At 43.1% G+C, this 15,982-nt stretch overlaps 2 protein-coding genes and 1 long non-coding RNA gene across 3 annotated transcripts; 1 reads left to right on the forward strand and 2 right to left on the reverse strand.

The window, feature by feature from the left end:
• Positions 1-524: 524 nt before the first annotated feature.
• Positions 525-5,646, reverse strand: LOC120653297. Its single transcript, XM_039931063.1, has 7 exons — positions 5,569-5,646; positions 3,452-3,828; positions 3,209-3,282; positions 2,479-2,565; positions 1,549-1,755; positions 775-1,335; positions 525-698 (listed from the first exon to the last, which is right to left on the reverse strand). The coding sequence occupies exons 1-7, from the start codon at positions 5,644-5,646 to the stop codon at positions 592-594; spliced, it is 1,491 nt and encodes a 496-aa protein (XP_039786997.1). The 3' UTR covers positions 525-591.
• A 4,121-nt stretch (positions 5,647-9,767) lies between these two features.
• On the reverse strand, positions 9,768-10,582 carry LOC120655133. The gene is made up of 2 exons (XR_005667337.1): positions 10,247-10,582; positions 9,768-10,011 (listed from the first exon to the last, which is right to left on the reverse strand). It is a non-coding gene; the product is annotated as an uncharacterized LOC120655133 (long non-coding RNA).
• Positions 10,583-13,534: 2,952 nt separating this feature from the next.
• LOC120655134 lies at positions 13,535-14,763 on the forward strand. Its single transcript, XM_039932848.1, has one exon. It carries the CDS (start codon positions 13,550-13,552, stop codon positions 14,282-14,284), a length of 735 nt encoding a protein of 244 aa, XP_039788782.1. The 5' UTR covers positions 13,535-13,549; the 3' UTR covers positions 14,285-14,763.
• Positions 14,764-15,982: the final 1,219 nt, after the last annotated feature.

Genomic DNA, 15,982 nt, shown 5'->3' on the forward strand with positions numbered 1-15,982 from the left:
AAAACCATCGATTATATTATTAGCTGTTTGCATCCCTGGATAATTTCATCAGGGTTTTCGATTTCATTTTGCAAAAATTTTCGCCCAGGTCCGAAATGACCAAAATTCGGACGAAATTTCGTTTCTGCCGGTTAAACAGGCACGTTCAAATTTGACCAAATTTTGGCCGAAATCACCGAAATTTTTTGAAAATTCCGGGCGAAATTTCGGACGAAATTCCGGTGGAAATTTCGTTTGTGCAGAATTAAAAACCGATTTTTTAGCTGGAAAAAAGAGGCACACATATACAATATATACCGCAATAATCTGTCCATATAAAAAGCAAAACAAACATTCAACATTTGAGGCATAACAAGTACAAGTTCATACAGCCACATAACAATTTTCATACAGCTGGTACAAGTTCAACATTTGAGGCATACCAAAACAAACAAGCCACATAACAGTCCAGTTCACATATAGTCATAACTGAGAACATAGATAAGTGATAAGTCCATAATAAATCATAAAAAGTGTCCTAAAAGAGATCAAGTCCATAGTTCAAATTCAGAGCAGTCCAAAGTTCAATTCTAGTGAGACAAGACTACACATTTAAGAATAGAGAAAATCTGACACCCTCTTCTTCCTAGGACGCTTTGCCCTTCCATTATTGTTATCTGCTTGCTCTTCAAACTGTTGTTGTGTGGCCAGAGTATCACCTACAATAATTAAACAAATTAGCATCCTTGTATTTTGTAAAAAAGAAAAGAAGTAGAAGCACACAAAAGTAATTACCATCCCCAGGCTCTAGTTCATTGTCTGTGTCTTTTGAAGAGCTGCTATCACCAGATTCAGCATAAATGGGGCTGCCATGTGGACTGTCTTCATCTGTGTCATTTTCAGATTCTACAATGTCTTCTTCATGTTCAACAGCCCTCTTGCCTTTCCTCCTAGAAGCCCTCTGTAAAGCAAGAATTCTTCTCTTCTTTGACTGACCAAGCATTTCTTCAAGAGATAAATCATCTTCAAATCTTGGCTCATTCAACCAATCCATGATTGGGTTTGATTCATCAAATAATGTGCAATCGATCAACATAGCACATGGATCAGCCTCTTTCTCTTTTGTTTGATTTTTTCCTACACCAGCATGCTTGAGACGTTGCTTTAAATTGTGGCGTACATACACAAGCTTCCGCAACTTCTCATAACCAAGACAATTTCTCACTTTGGTATGAACTAGTGCAAAAGTGCTCCAATTCCGCTCACACCCACTAGATGAGACACACTGTGAAACAATACGAATGACATACTTCTGTAGCTCAGGTGTATCACCGCCAAATAATACCCACCAATCTGCTAAAAATCAAAGTTACAAGATGTATTTATATGGACAGGCATACAAAAAAAACTCAGACGTGCATGATGCGAAACCGCCCAACTAAATTAACTATCTACTGTGCAGCTTACTGTGATTTATTGGAAATTTTTCAGCAACAACATGGTTTACTATGAATTAATTGGGCAGGATCTAGTGTTTAATTCACAGAAATTTTTTTGGGTCATTCATACCTGCTGCCATTTTGCCTATGGCACCCCTTGCTAATTTTCCATCGAACTTTCCCTCATAGCATATAAAGGCATGGATTTGTCTTATTGCGTCAATCCCACTGTCGATCGATACAGCTAACCTTTCAATTGCCTCTTCGAGAGCTCTCAGATACCTGTTATTTTCATGAAGACGGAGTCCATAGTGCCCTACTGGATCAAGGACAGCAGCTGCAAGCATAAAAAAACATTACTATATTGTTTTCCAATGAAAAACTAGAAAAAGAATCATTTTTTTCTTACCAGCAACAATGAATGTGTCACTATAGAGATATTGAACCCTGTCCTTAATCACTTTCATGTATCTATTGCATCTTTGTGTCCCCTCACCTAAATAGATCTCCATCTCCTTAATGGCATTCAACAATCTTGGCATCAAACCAGCAACCGTCCCCTCATCTCCATCCACATAGCGAAGTACTAAAAAGAGTGGGCCAATTGTATCTAAGACAACCTTGACATCATCCCACCACTGAGAACTTGTCATACAATCATCAACATACTTGAAGGCAGCCTCATTGTTCCAAGAATTGTTCCTCCACTCATTAGAGACCATCCACTGTCGGAATTTATCTTTCCTCTCCCACAAACTCTGGAGGAACATGAAGACAGTTCCAAATCTAGTTGCATTCCAACGAACTATCTCTCCTCCAATCCTTCTTTTCATCTCATTATGAAGCCTATTGTGGCTATGTAGGAAATTTGTACATTTTTTTGGCACTTGACACAATATCTTCAATCTCAGAGAATTTACCAATGTCCTTCAACATTAGGTTGATTGTATGAGCAGCACATGGCTGCCAACACAATTTGGGGGTGCAATTCAAGAAGTTTGGCACATGCTTTAGTAAATAATATGCATCTACTCATCTAAATTTCTAAATAGTATTATACCTAGGACAGCAGGAGTGGGTGCTGCATCGACATCAATAGGCCCTGCTGGAGAAACAGCCTCAATTCTGCTAGAATTGCTTCCACCCTCTTCACTGGAAAAATCATATTTTTAGTACAGAACTACACATGCAACCAGGGGCGGATACAGGAGGGGGGCTAGGGGGGCTCAAGCTCCCCTAAGCTCCCCTAATTACACGTAAAACACTGTAGCAAGACCTCCAAATCATCATTAAATCTTCACACAAATCAACATCTCTATTGTTTCAGCCCCCCCTTGCCTCCAATCCTGCATCCGCCACTGCATGCAACTAGTATCTGCTGCTATCATGTAACAGTGCAGGTACAGCAGCATCTCTCAGATTTGCCCACATGTTGTTTAAATCTAGTTGCAATGAGACCTAACAAAAATTGGGTTTTTGCATTCACAATTTTCTTTGCTTTGCAACCAGTAGTATTTAGTTTCATATTTGGCAGAATAAATGTATTTGCGTCTACAGTCACAGTATCAACACAATAGATAGATAGATAGATAGATAGATAGATAGATAGATAGATAGATGCTTAAAACATTAAGGGGAAATTTGCATATCAGGTGCGGATAATTTAATACCCATTGAAAATAACCAGATCAAACATGGTTCCACTTCCACAATTTCTAATCACTGAATGAGCAGATTTTTACTTTGCATAAAGACAAAAGCTTTGGAAAACAAGTAGATACGCATTATACCTAGGTGGAAGCGATGACATCTTTGAACGCCGGCGCCGAGCTGTGTGCTCCCGTGTCCTGTACTCCCGTCCTCCCTCGCAAGCAAAAAGAAAATATTTTGATTCGATTTGTGTCCAGTCGTGAGAGATACGTAGCTAGCATCTAGCAATCTACCTTAGCCTAGAAATAAAAGATTCTGCAAGTAATCCATGGAACGATGGAAGCAAGCAAAGAGAGGAAAGGAACATAAGATTTACTAGTTACCAAGAAAAGAAGACCAACGTGTGGACGGCAGTTTGAAGGTTATCAGCCTTGCAGGGAGGTGGAGCCGTGGAGGAACCGAGGAGGAGACAAGCCGATGCTGGGACGGGAAGGCGCTCCGGCAAGCTTCCGGTCAGCGCGTTGTCGGACAAGTCCCGGTGCTCCACTGCGGTCAGCTTGCCAAGCCAGGCGGGTACCTCGCCGGAGAGCCGGTTGCCAGACGCGGCGAGGTAGACCAGCCAGCCGAGCTGCGCGATGGAGTCGGGGAGGCGGCCCTCGAACGCGTTGGAGGCCGCGCTCGTCGCTCGAGAGGCGCGGTCGCCGCCGAAGTGAACCGGGAGGGGAAAAAATAAAGGAAAAAGTCCGGGCACACCCTCCAACTACCACAAAAGTCCAATTTTCAACTTTCAACTACAAAACCGGATAATATAGGCCATCCAACTATCAAAACCGGGCAAATTTGGCCCTTGGGGTGGGTTTGAAGGTGGTTTTCTATTTTGTGAGAATTAAAAATATTCAGTTTTACACTAAAAAATTTATAAGTAATTCATTTTATGTCAAAAAATTATAAAATGAGTATCAAAAGTTTTCTAAAAATGTAACATATCTATTGTCACATGACTTGTGAGCTATTCAGATCTAATTTTTTTTATGTTCATAATATTTGGCTACTTGCAGTTATGCCTATTATTTTTAATAATTAAGATTCAAATGGAGCAATAATAGATATGTTATATTTTTAGAAAAATTTTGGTACTAGTTTGATATTTTTCTGATTTAAAGTGAATTAGTTTTGATTTTTTAAATCTAACTAGATTTATTTATTTTTTTAAAAAATGCAAAACCACCTTCAAAACCACTCCAAGGGCCAAATTTACCCGGTTTTGACAGTTGGATGAGCTATGTTGTCCGGTTTCGTAGTTGAAGGTTGAAAAATCAGACTTTTGCGATAGTTCTAGGGTGAAAACTAGACTTTTCCCCCAAAAAAAAACCCTACGCTACTGTATCGAGATTTAGGGGAACTAGTATTACCAATAGGATGGGCTTGGGCTACTGTACCGATAGGAACCGGATCCAATTCGAACGGGTCGAAATATATAAAAATGAATGGGCCAATTTCATCATGGGCCGAAAAGGCCGAAATTCGTGAAATTTCGGTGAAATTTCGGCGAAATCGAAAACCCTGAATTTCATTCGCTGTTGTTGATCGAAATATCTATCGGTCGACGCGTAGGTCGTCGCTAGCTCTCGTGCAGCGCCGGCCGTCGGTGCCCTGACATCATCAAAATATATATGTATATGGATGGATGCATGGATTTGAGCTAGTAGGTACTTCTTTCGTTTCAAATTATTAGTTATTTTGATTTTTTTAAATATATAATTTTTTAATATATCTAGAAAAATCAAAATAACTAATAATTTATCGGACGGAGGGAGTACCTTGCTCCGATCCAGCCGGTCCTTAATTAACTCATCGTGTACGGTTGTGTGACTTATCTTGCGTGCGCGTGAAGGCTAGGATACATCATGTCCTGCATGGTTGGCCAACACAGTACAGATCCTAACCCTGGTCTGTGTTTAATTGTGCCAAGATATTTCAAGGTCTCGGTCGTCCTTCATCGTATGACTATTAGCTTGCACGTACATACGTACACGACTAGGGTGAACTGACCAGCTTCACCTTCACCCCTGTTGCAGCTAGCTGGAGACGTACGATCGCGACGGGCCGTCTGCGCTGCCTCGTCAACATCAGATGGCTCGCCTGCCTCCATCGTTTTTAGCGCACAGCAAGTGGTTTTCAGCTCGCCCGCTCTCCGTCCGGGAAACGACGGCAGACGCGCTTGGTACGCTGCCCATGGATTTCAACCGGTCTGGTCTTGTCCGCGCGCCGAGTCGGCTGCAGATCAAGGACTGATATGATTGGAGGAGATGAAGGGGGTGTCTATTTGTCACCGGTCTGTGATTATTGGAACTCATTCAATCCTAGAGGGGGCACCCCCGCTTTCAATCGCCGTCCCCAGCGCCTCTGCCACCGTCCTCCGCCACCGCCGCAGCTAACCAAGCAGCTAACCAAGCTTCACCGCCACGTCTCCCAGTCACCACCACTGTCTTCTCCTCACCCCGCTGCCAACCACCGCCCCCCGGAGATCCTGCGCCGCTTGCTGTGCCGCCTCACCCTTCGCCGACCGAACCGCCATCACCGTCTGGCCGGGCCACCACCGCCACCAACCTCCTTTAAGTCTGGTGGCCATGGAGCCGCCCCCACCCCAAGCAACGCTAGGATCCTAAGGTCCGCCGCCGCCCTCCAACACCCCGGCAGCCGGCGGCCGCTCCCCCACCAACCACTCCTCCCCGGCCACACCCCCTACCCCTCACCTAGCTCGCTGAAAGCATCTAGGTTGATAGATGCTCATGGTAAATTTCAGTGATTAATGACAACTATATGTGACTAAGGTGTGTTTTAAAGAAAATATCAATTATCATTATGTGTCATATGAAATGTGAAAGGTTATGAGAGGAGACCCCTTAGTTTGAATGATCCTACGTGTCAAGGCCATAAAAATTAAAGTGTCACAAGAAGATGAAAGACACTTGATTTAGTTCAGGTTTTATAATTAAGTTTTTGACCATACTATTAAGGAGGGTTCTTGAGTTACTAGTTTGACCTAGCAAGAGTTGGCTTAGAAATCATGCACACTTGCTCCCGCTCGGTCCTAGATATATGGCTCAAAGAAGTCAAAACAACACTTGGAAGAAAAAAGAAACTTGAAAAAGAAATTAATTCCAAGTCAATTAAACAAGAGCCAGGTGAAGACCTATTCATTTGTAGGGGCGACTCATCACCCCCTCCCACCCGCCCCTGAAAATGGCGCCCATTTGTAGGGGCAGATGAGGGGGTGAACCGCTCCTACAAATGGATTTTCAGGGGTGGTTCAAATCGCTACAGTGCACCACCTCTATTTGTAGGAACAGATGAAAAATTGGTCCGCCCCTAAAAAAATCGGGAAGTTGCTATAAATCATTTTTGTAGTAGTGCAATTTTCACCCTCATACTAGAACGATAGTCTAACTTTTAACCTTCAATTTGAAAACCAAACCGCATACAAATTTGTCCCTTTGGGTGAGTTTAACATGGTTTTGTACTTTTTTTGAAAGTTTTAAAAGTTCTATTTTAGATTAAAATATCAAAATTAATTCATTTTAAATAAGAAAATTATAAATTGGTATCAATTTTCTTTCCAAAAATATAACCTATTTGTTCTGCTATATTTGAATCTTATTATTAAAATAACATGCATAACTACAAGAAAAAGTACTAGGAACAGAAAAAGAAATTGATTCAAGTAACTCATAGATAGAATACCAACAGATAGGTTATATTTTTTAAAAAATGTTGGCATCTGTTTCGTATATTTCTGATTTAAAATGAATTGCTTATGATTTTTATAAATTTAAACTTAAATATTTTTTATTATTATAAAATGAAAGGACACCTTTGAAACTAATTAAGTTTTATATGGTTTCAATTGTCGAATGGCCCTCGTTTCTGGTTTTTAGTTGAATGTTGAAAACCAAAATTTTATGATAATTTGAGGGTATAAATTGAACTTTTACACATACGTGGTTCATGATATTTGAACCTATGATCTTATTCCTCATTCGATCCTTACCTATCCCACCATAAAGTTAGTACTGCCAATAGTAGTAGGATATAAGCTTTCCTTTCATAACCTTGTGTAAAACAATTTTCATAGTCGACGTCACATAAGCAACCACATGTGAAATTATAGTTGGTTCTTTATTTTAACCCTGTGAAAATGTCTAAAACAAATTATCTTTTGGTAATGAACGTGGAGGGACGATATACTTTTCAGTTCAAGCATTTTGAAATGTAGAGACAATTATGACATCTTTATTGGTGAAGTATATGATACCTCAATGCCGTAGAATCCAAAAAAAGTTTGCAAATCCCTCTACCGTTTTTAAAGAAAACGATCATATTCTTTGATTCGTCAATCGGAATCCGGACAAATCAATACCCCGCATGATCACAGCACGGTCTGTAAAGAAATGAATGCACAAACTTGATGATATTTTGTAGGTCTATTATTTTACTCGTAGCAATGCACGGATACTATACTAGTAATTTATAAATTTATATATCACCCTACAAACTTCCATGGCCAGTTTTCTTTCAAAGCCAATTTTTCTAGAGATCTTCACAAACGGCGCTTAAAACATCCAATTATGACTCCTCTGTAGCTGTGTAATACCGTGCAATGATTGATGACTCTTTGCCACTGTCGCCGGCCGGCCGGCCGGTTTTATTTGTCCGGCGCCCAGCACGTCGGCAGCCGAGAACAAACAAGGACAGGCCAGCACTCTTCGTGTTCGTCACAAGACGAGGGCTTAATAATTTGTTGCTTTTATACCAACATCGCCAACAAAGTGGAAATGTTGCTGCAGTGGTACGTTATCGATGTGAGCTTACTCTCGGATGGAAATCGACGAAAAAGCTAAGTCGATCCGATCCTCTGATTGGAGCTGAATGACCGATCGAGAAACGACTGACTGACTGATCAGTGTCCAGTCTTGTTTCTGGCTGCTGCCGCCGGTTTTGTCGGCGGCCGATCGAGCTAGTCACTCGGCTTTGGCTTGTCTTCGCCCTACACGACTTGCCGGCGTCGACCTGGTCGCAGGTCCGCGTCCGTCCACCGCTCGATCGGCCGAGGGGTCGCCGCCGGCGTGGCTTTGTTGTTGTGAACTGGCGAGCCCAGCCGATGCGGTGGCCGCCCCAGCAATCATGATGACTCCGGCGGCACAGTCGCCGTCAGCTGAGGAATTGAAGAACCGATCGAAGAGGGGCTTCCGTCGCTTTCGCGCCCAAAGCAACCCGCAAAGCGCAGCCAGGCGTGTTCGTCACAAGGGAAAGAAAGCTACAGCCACTACTGGAACCGTGCAGTCGGCAGCATCCATCTCTACTCCCGTGCCGGCCGGACCGATGATCTTATCCTCCTTTCACGCACGTCGCGGCAAAATCTTGCGGACAAAATGGCTTATCTGACCTCTGATTTGCAGGCGGCGAGGAGGAGGTCGTCGACCTCGAGTTCTCTTCTTCTTTTCGAAATGTGACTTGGCTCTAGATGCAAAATTCAAAATTACAAATCTATCACATCGAAAGAAAATTTTACATGCATGGAATATTAAATCTAGACAAAATAAAAAATAAATTGCATAGTTTGTTTGTAAATTGTGAGACGAATCTAATAAAGCTAATTAGAATATGATTAGATACTAATTTGCTACAATAATTGCTACAGTACACATACTCTAATGATGGATTAATTAGACTCATTAGATTCGTCTCGTAATTTACAGACGAGTTCTGTAATTAGTTTTATGATTAGTCTATATTTAATATTTTAAATATGTAAAAAATTCATTTCAAAAATTTTACGAACACAACTAAACAAACCTGGTGTCCCTTGGGTTTCAGCTACAACCGTAAAAATAATCCAGCTGAAAGTGCAGTAGTGGCAGGTTCCTGTTCGTGCGCCACCACGGCACATGTTCGCTTTGCCCCAACGCCACGCCGACGTGACAGCCCCGGCCGGCCGGCTGGCCGGGGAGACGTGTCGCCGGCAGGCTCCGCCACACGCGAATCCATTCCCGTCCATCGTGCGCTGAAGGCTGTAGCTTTCCACCTATTGGCCGGCCGGGCATCTCCTTCGTCCTCTCACGACGTACGTGCTCGATCATCAATGCCTCGCCGCCTCGATAGGCACGGCCGCTCGTGTCTGTCGCCTGCTGGTGGTGTGTTGAGCGCTGGACCACGCCTCGTTGCCTCGAGTGGGATGCGATGGGACCTCTCGTAGTGTACCCGGCTGCCAAAATCTATACGAAGCTATAGGGGCTGTTAGTTTCAAACAAAAAAAATTTGAGTGTCACGTCAACAATTTGACCAAATATCATAAGATTTTTTTTACAATAATTACTGTAAAATTCGGACATTAATCTGAAAAAATTTTCAAAACTCACTTGGAAACTGTGAGACGAATTTTTTGAGACATTTGACCGCATCATTAACACATGTAGGTTCCTGTAGCACTTATGGCTAATTATGCACTAATTAGTTTTAAAAAATTCGTCTCAGTCGTGCACATCCAAATTGTGTAATTAGTTTTATTATTTAATTATATTTAATTCTCCATGTATGTATTTAAAAAAAATCACAAATTTCGAGGTGAAATTTTTAAAAACTAAACGCGCCCATATCTTTGCGGGGCGGTTGTATCTTTTTGCCGATCAAACAAGGAAATAGAAACTTTTTTTTTGCTAAACAGATATGCAACTTTTATTACAGCAAAGGTAGAACAGTACATCTCAGTTTTACAGTAAAGACCCTGAGAAACACGCAAATTACATCGAGGCCCCTACTGTTCATCTTCCTCAACTAGATCAGACACCGAAGCCATTTCCGTGAGATCCAATCCACGCACCGGAGCTTCAACCCCCCAAACTTACCTATGCAGATCAAAGGGCGGACACCCAAGATTGGTAAACTGCAAGAGATTCGCGAGACGTGGCCATCAGCAATCAGCCGCTTCGATTTGCCCCCACCTCCTTCCGCCAAGGATGTGAGACATCCAAACCCAGAAGATCCGGCACACAGACCAAAATCGCACAAGAAAAGCAGGAGCATCTTCACGGATGAGGCCACCCAAAGAGAAGAGTACCATCCGCCAAGCAGATGGACCCAAATCCTCCACACAGAGCAAATTGAGAAGAGGACCATACCCGAAATACTCTGCAGGAACAAAATCCATCCCAACTTGCCGCCGTCGCTGACGACCAGTGGGAGGAACAGCTGCCGCCGAAGGAAGAACTCAACCTCATCGACCCCACAACGAGCACGGTGGCCTCTCCTCCGCAGCAAACCCTAGCTCCGCCATCGAACCCCGACGATGAGTAAACCCTAGGCCTAAATAGACTTCTACCTACCATATATACATCCGCACGACGTTTCCGCGGCCCACCCCCTCTCCGACGCCGGACCGGACATCGAAGAGGAGAGGGGCCGGCGGAATCGCCGCCGGAAACACTATCTATTTGTTCATTCCTGTTGTAGGCTACAACTTCTCGTGTGTTATGAAGAAATAGATTAGTGATCAATTTCTATAATTTAATTTAATTAATGATATTATTAGATTGTCATCAGCAGTTGTAATTACATGAAGGAGTCATTCGTGAAGGGATATGTGCCTTCGGGAACGGACACCCTTTGACCTTTTGGTCATGTATAAATATTGTGGCTTTTGGTTCAATAAACACAAATATTATATCATTCCATTCACTTTCACTTCTAACATCTTGTATTCCCTCCGATACGTCCCGAGGCTAATACGTTTCCCAAACATAGTTATTTAAGGACATATGGAGTAAAATTCGGAGACAACTAATTAATTTCTCAACAAAATGTGCACGTACAGTAAAGAACCACATAATTATTGGAGATACTCCCTCCATCCCAAAATAATTGCACATCTAGAGTTTGAAATTTGTCCCGCAAAAAAAATGTTAATTTGACCCAACTACTACAAAAGACAAGAGTTTCCGGAGTCTTCTTAAAAAAAGACAAGACAATATTTAGATCCTTCTCGTAAAAGGCAGAGGGTATTTTTGTAATTTCACACTATGCATTGGTTTATGTGCATGGTCATAGAATTGTATTTATTTTGGGACGGAGGGAGTAGCTCTCTGCTTCTACGCTTATATATAATTATATTTCAATTGAATTTTGTGTTTTTTGTATTTTTTCTCTTTTGTATTTCTACAAGGTGAAAAATTGTAGGTATAAGTATTGGATATGTATTGGTGTCCATGCATTAATTTGTAGGGATCTATATGATCGAGTTGTGGGCGGAGGGGTTAGTTCGACTCGTATACGAGATAAACTAATGCCCACTTGTCAATAATATGAGATGGACCAAACTAAAAATTTAGGTGAAAATCTTACTCGCTTTAGAAATAGGTATAAATGAAAAGTTAACTAAGTAACCACTAAACCTTCATAGATTATTCATATTTTCCATTATTGAAAATATCATAATTTAGCCCCATAATTTTTTATGAATTACCAACATATAGGATTTTAGAAGATAAACAAATAAAACACATATATATGCTTCTTAATTTGCCACTATAAATATACAAAAAATAAGTTCAAAATAGACATGGATGATGCATGCATGTAAGATGAATCATATCAAGATATTTCCATGGTTTAGCAAACATTTTTTTTAAATGTACTGATTTCTTTGGTTGCGAATTATCATGTCACATGACCTATCTTACAATTCGTTTGATAATGATGTGTATTCAGTTTTTTTTTCAACAATTACCGTGAACACACATATGCTTAGTAATAGATATTATGATGTATCCAGATCAGAAAAGATAATTCATGCCGAAGATTGAAGATATTGGCAATTTGTAGCACAGTGCTCCAATTTTATTTCTCAAGGAAGCTTTGCTTTGTTTTCGCCAATTTTGCATTGCTATCTGTAGCTCAAAACGACATTACAAGACAACTTGTATCTTCTATTAGGCCATTTTCAGATGCGCAAGTACTATGAAGAGATATAATTACCAATTCACCATCATCAATTCTGCAAATTATACAAAAACTCGTGTGAGCACCTTTCAGCTGAAAATAATTAAATCTCATCACTAAGTGTATATATACTGAAGTAGACGAAAAGAAAACAAGAGGAAGGCTAGTGTAAGAAGAAGACGTCGCAAGAGCCAAGAAGCTTACGGCTTACACGTAGAGGCAGGAAGGATTGGTACGTGACTTCACGTATCTTGTCTCTGCATCATTCACAATTCTGATCCAGATTTGTCACGTTTTTTTTCCTTTAGAGAAATTTGACACACTTTAGACTAAAACGACACATCACAAGGAAACTTTATGTTCTCTGATCGAGGCTGTTTATCAAAAGCAAAGTACTGTTGAGAAATATTTTTACCTTCACTTTTGAAAACATAAATGAAACTACTAATGTGAAAAGTTCCCTTACCCTTTATTTTTTATCCACCACTGAATCTGATGAGAGAACACGTTTCATAGATATGATGAATATAGTAAGAATGATGAGATACATTCTTTTGGCCTTTTTTACCAACTCACAAACAAAACAAATCCCATCCTCCCAAGTAGTGAAGTAGGCTAAAAGACTACTAAACAACTCACCACCACAGCCTCTTACCCCCAAAGCCTAAAAAGCTAAAAGGCTCATCCTTACTGACAATGACTGTAGACCTACAGTATAACCATGGGAACAAGGATATCAATCTATGGTAAATTTGTAAAAATTTTATTGCGATTTGAGATGTTTTCAAAATCCCACCTAATTCCTCTAGCGGTCCTGGATTGTTTACCATTGACAAAGTAAGATACTCTCTCCGTTCTAAATTGTAGGTCATTTTGTCAAATCTAGATTCATAATTTTTATCATATATCTAGACATAGTATTTATCTAGATGCATAGTAAAAAATTATGCTTTTAGATTTGTCAAAACAAACTACAATTTGGAACAGAAAGAGTATGTTCTGGAGGACATTATGACCCGCAAAATGAATTTTATCCTGAATTGCTTGATCTGCCAAATGGATCGAAAGAGCATCATCCAAGAGAAGACAGCCCCCTTTTGTGAATGCTGGAATTGGATGCAACCACGCATGTAGGAGTGAGACAACACAAAATTGTGCTACCTCAATCAGTGTTCTCGTTAACCATTGGTCATCTCAGCCTTGAGCCACAATCAACCCTAACGTCCACTGCCGTTGAGCCACGTCACTCACACATCAAGCTCTCTGATCCCAAAATTGACAGCCTTAATGTCAGAATAAATGCGAGGAGGAAAATTGAGCTGCGGCTTCCCCCACCCAATCTCAGCTGTCAATTCTCGCATCCGACAGCCTCCATGGACGGATCGCCACCACCCGTCAATTCCACGATCCAACGGCTGTGAATAACCGCACGGGTTGCTCAACGCCCACAGCGAACCTCACGGTACCCCGCCGCAGCGGATCCGAGCATGCCCCCACACCGCTCGGCGCTGGCCCATAAGAGGCGCCCCTCCCGCGCCGGCGTCCTCGCCATTGCCACTGCTTGTCGCCGAGCAGAGCGCGCCGTGGGAAGCAGAGCGAGCGAGGGAGGGAGAGAGATGCCAATGGAGAGGTCGGTGTCGTGCGCGGAGAGGGGCAGCATGTACGGCGGCGCGGCGGGGGCGGACATCCGGAGCTACAGCGCCTCCTACGCGCGGCCGGCGCCGGCGTCGAGGGTGCAGCGCGCCCGGAGCGTGAGCTCGTGGACGCGCCCGGCGCCGCCGCTGCACGTGCAGCGGAGCGGGAGCACCAAGAGCGTTGCCGCCGGGCGCCCTGCCCCGGGGCTGAACCTGCGGTCGTACAGCGCGTCCTACGCGGCCTCCTACGGGCCCACCGCCGCGGCCGACGGCGGCGCCGGCTCCGGCGGGCAGCTGAAGCGCTCCGGCAGCGTCACCAACTGGTCCTCCGCCAACCGCAGGTCCGTGAACCTGCGGGGGTACACCCCGTCCTTCGCCGCGCTGGACGACACCGCCGCCGCCCCGGCCGCGGTCCCGGCGGCCAAGAAGGCAGCGGCGGCGGCGCTGGACGACGCCGAGCTGCAGCGAAGGAAGCGGCTGGTGGTGTACAAGACGTACGACGTGGAGGGCAAGGTCCGGGAGTCGGTGCGCCGCGGCGTCAGCTGGATCAAGGGCAAGTGCTCCCGCGCGGTGTACGGCTGGTGGTGATCGGTCGATCGCTCCGTCGTCCTCCACCCGGGCGATCTCTCACCACGCCGCCGCGCCATGCCTGACGATCTCCTGGTCCTGGTACGAGTGTGAGATCGATCATGCGGTTCAGAGTGTACTGCTACCTATGAGTTGAGCGTTTCTTGGTGGATGCTGTCATCGTCCAGAGACACTTTCCTACTTGATATCTTTTTGTTCGTGGAGCTAGGATTTGATTTGATTTTTTAGGAGTTCGATTTGGTGGCATGTAGCATGAGCAGTGGAGCTTCTCTTGGTGATTTGACTTGGTTGTTGGGATGACAGATTCCAATTCTAGGAGAATGCTACAGCAGGTGTCCTTCCTGTACAGATATCATCTTTCCAGTGTACTTACTAGTAGTATCTGGTTCATGTAACTTAGATACTATACATGTATAGAATAAGATTTTGTAAATTACTACCGCTACAGTCACAACTTACAACACTTCTTCTTCTGCTTCTGTTACTTCTAGTCTTCATGCAAAAGACCAAGTTTTTCAACAGGTGGTGGTAAGTGTCTCGTCTCGTCCTACTCTTCTGCTCTCATTGAAGCACCTCCCTTGCTTGTTGAATGTGTTACGAAAAAGGCAGACACGTACAGCCAATGGACTGTGGGTACACCACCCGTGCCGGATTCTCCCTGGCAACACCTGTGTACTCCCGGCCTCCTCTTGAATTACAACCACGCAGCATGAACTGGCAGTTGGTGGTGTGGAGTTTTCTAAGTTCACATTTCTGTTTTTTTTTTCTTCAGATAGTTGGATACATCTGACGGAACATTTTTTGTGTTGGTTGTATATAGTCAACTCTCCCACCAGTAGGATCCCTCTCAAGGCTCTCAAAAAAGAGAAAAAAAAACTCCAACAGAAGGAGCTTTGGTATCAGCACATGTGGTTTTATATTTCCCATCACACAGGTTCTTTTAGCATCTAAACACAGCGAATTATTCTCCATCTTTTACAAGTTCAACACCGTGTTCGGCTGGTCTGCTGGCAGCTGCTAAAAGAGTGAACCAGATATTAGAAGATTTGTTGAGAGCATGTGTACTGACCTATGGATTTGACTGGGAGAAAAGTCTATCATATGCCGAGTTCACGTACAACAACAGCTTTCAAGCCAGCTTGAAGATGTCACCGTTTGAAGATCTTTTCGGCAGAAAGTGCAGAACACCGCTGATGTGGTCAGAAACTAGAGAAAGGTCGTATTTCGGACCAGATGCCATTGTTGAAGCCGAAGAGAATGTGGCCAAGATCAGAGAGAACTTGAAAATCGCCCAGAGTAGGCAGAAGAGCTATGCTGACAAAGGAAGAAGAGAACTCTCGTTTAGAGTTGGAGATCATGTGTATTTGAAGGTATCACCACTCCGAGGTACCAAGAGGTTTCATGTGAAGGGGAAGCTTGCCCCTAGGTACATTGGACCGTATCCAATCATTCAGAGAATCAGGAAATTGGCATACAAGCTGAAGCTACCTGAATAACTTGCTGGAGTGCACCCCATTTTCCACATATCTCAGTTACGCAAGTGCTTGCGAGTACCAGCAAAGATAGTTCCGACTGAGGCAGTAGATTTGCAAGAAACTCTTGAATATGTGGAATATCCTATGAAGATACTGGACCGAGCAGTGAAAGAAACTAGAAGGACCACCATTCCGTACTGCAAGGTATTATGGAGTAATCACA

Source organism: Panicum virgatum, chromosome 1N (assembly GCF_016808335.1).
Source record: "Panicum virgatum strain AP13 chromosome 1N, P.virgatum_v5, whole genome shotgun sequence".
Classification (NCBI taxonomy): Eukaryota; Viridiplantae; Streptophyta; class Magnoliopsida; order Poales; family Poaceae; genus Panicum; species Panicum virgatum.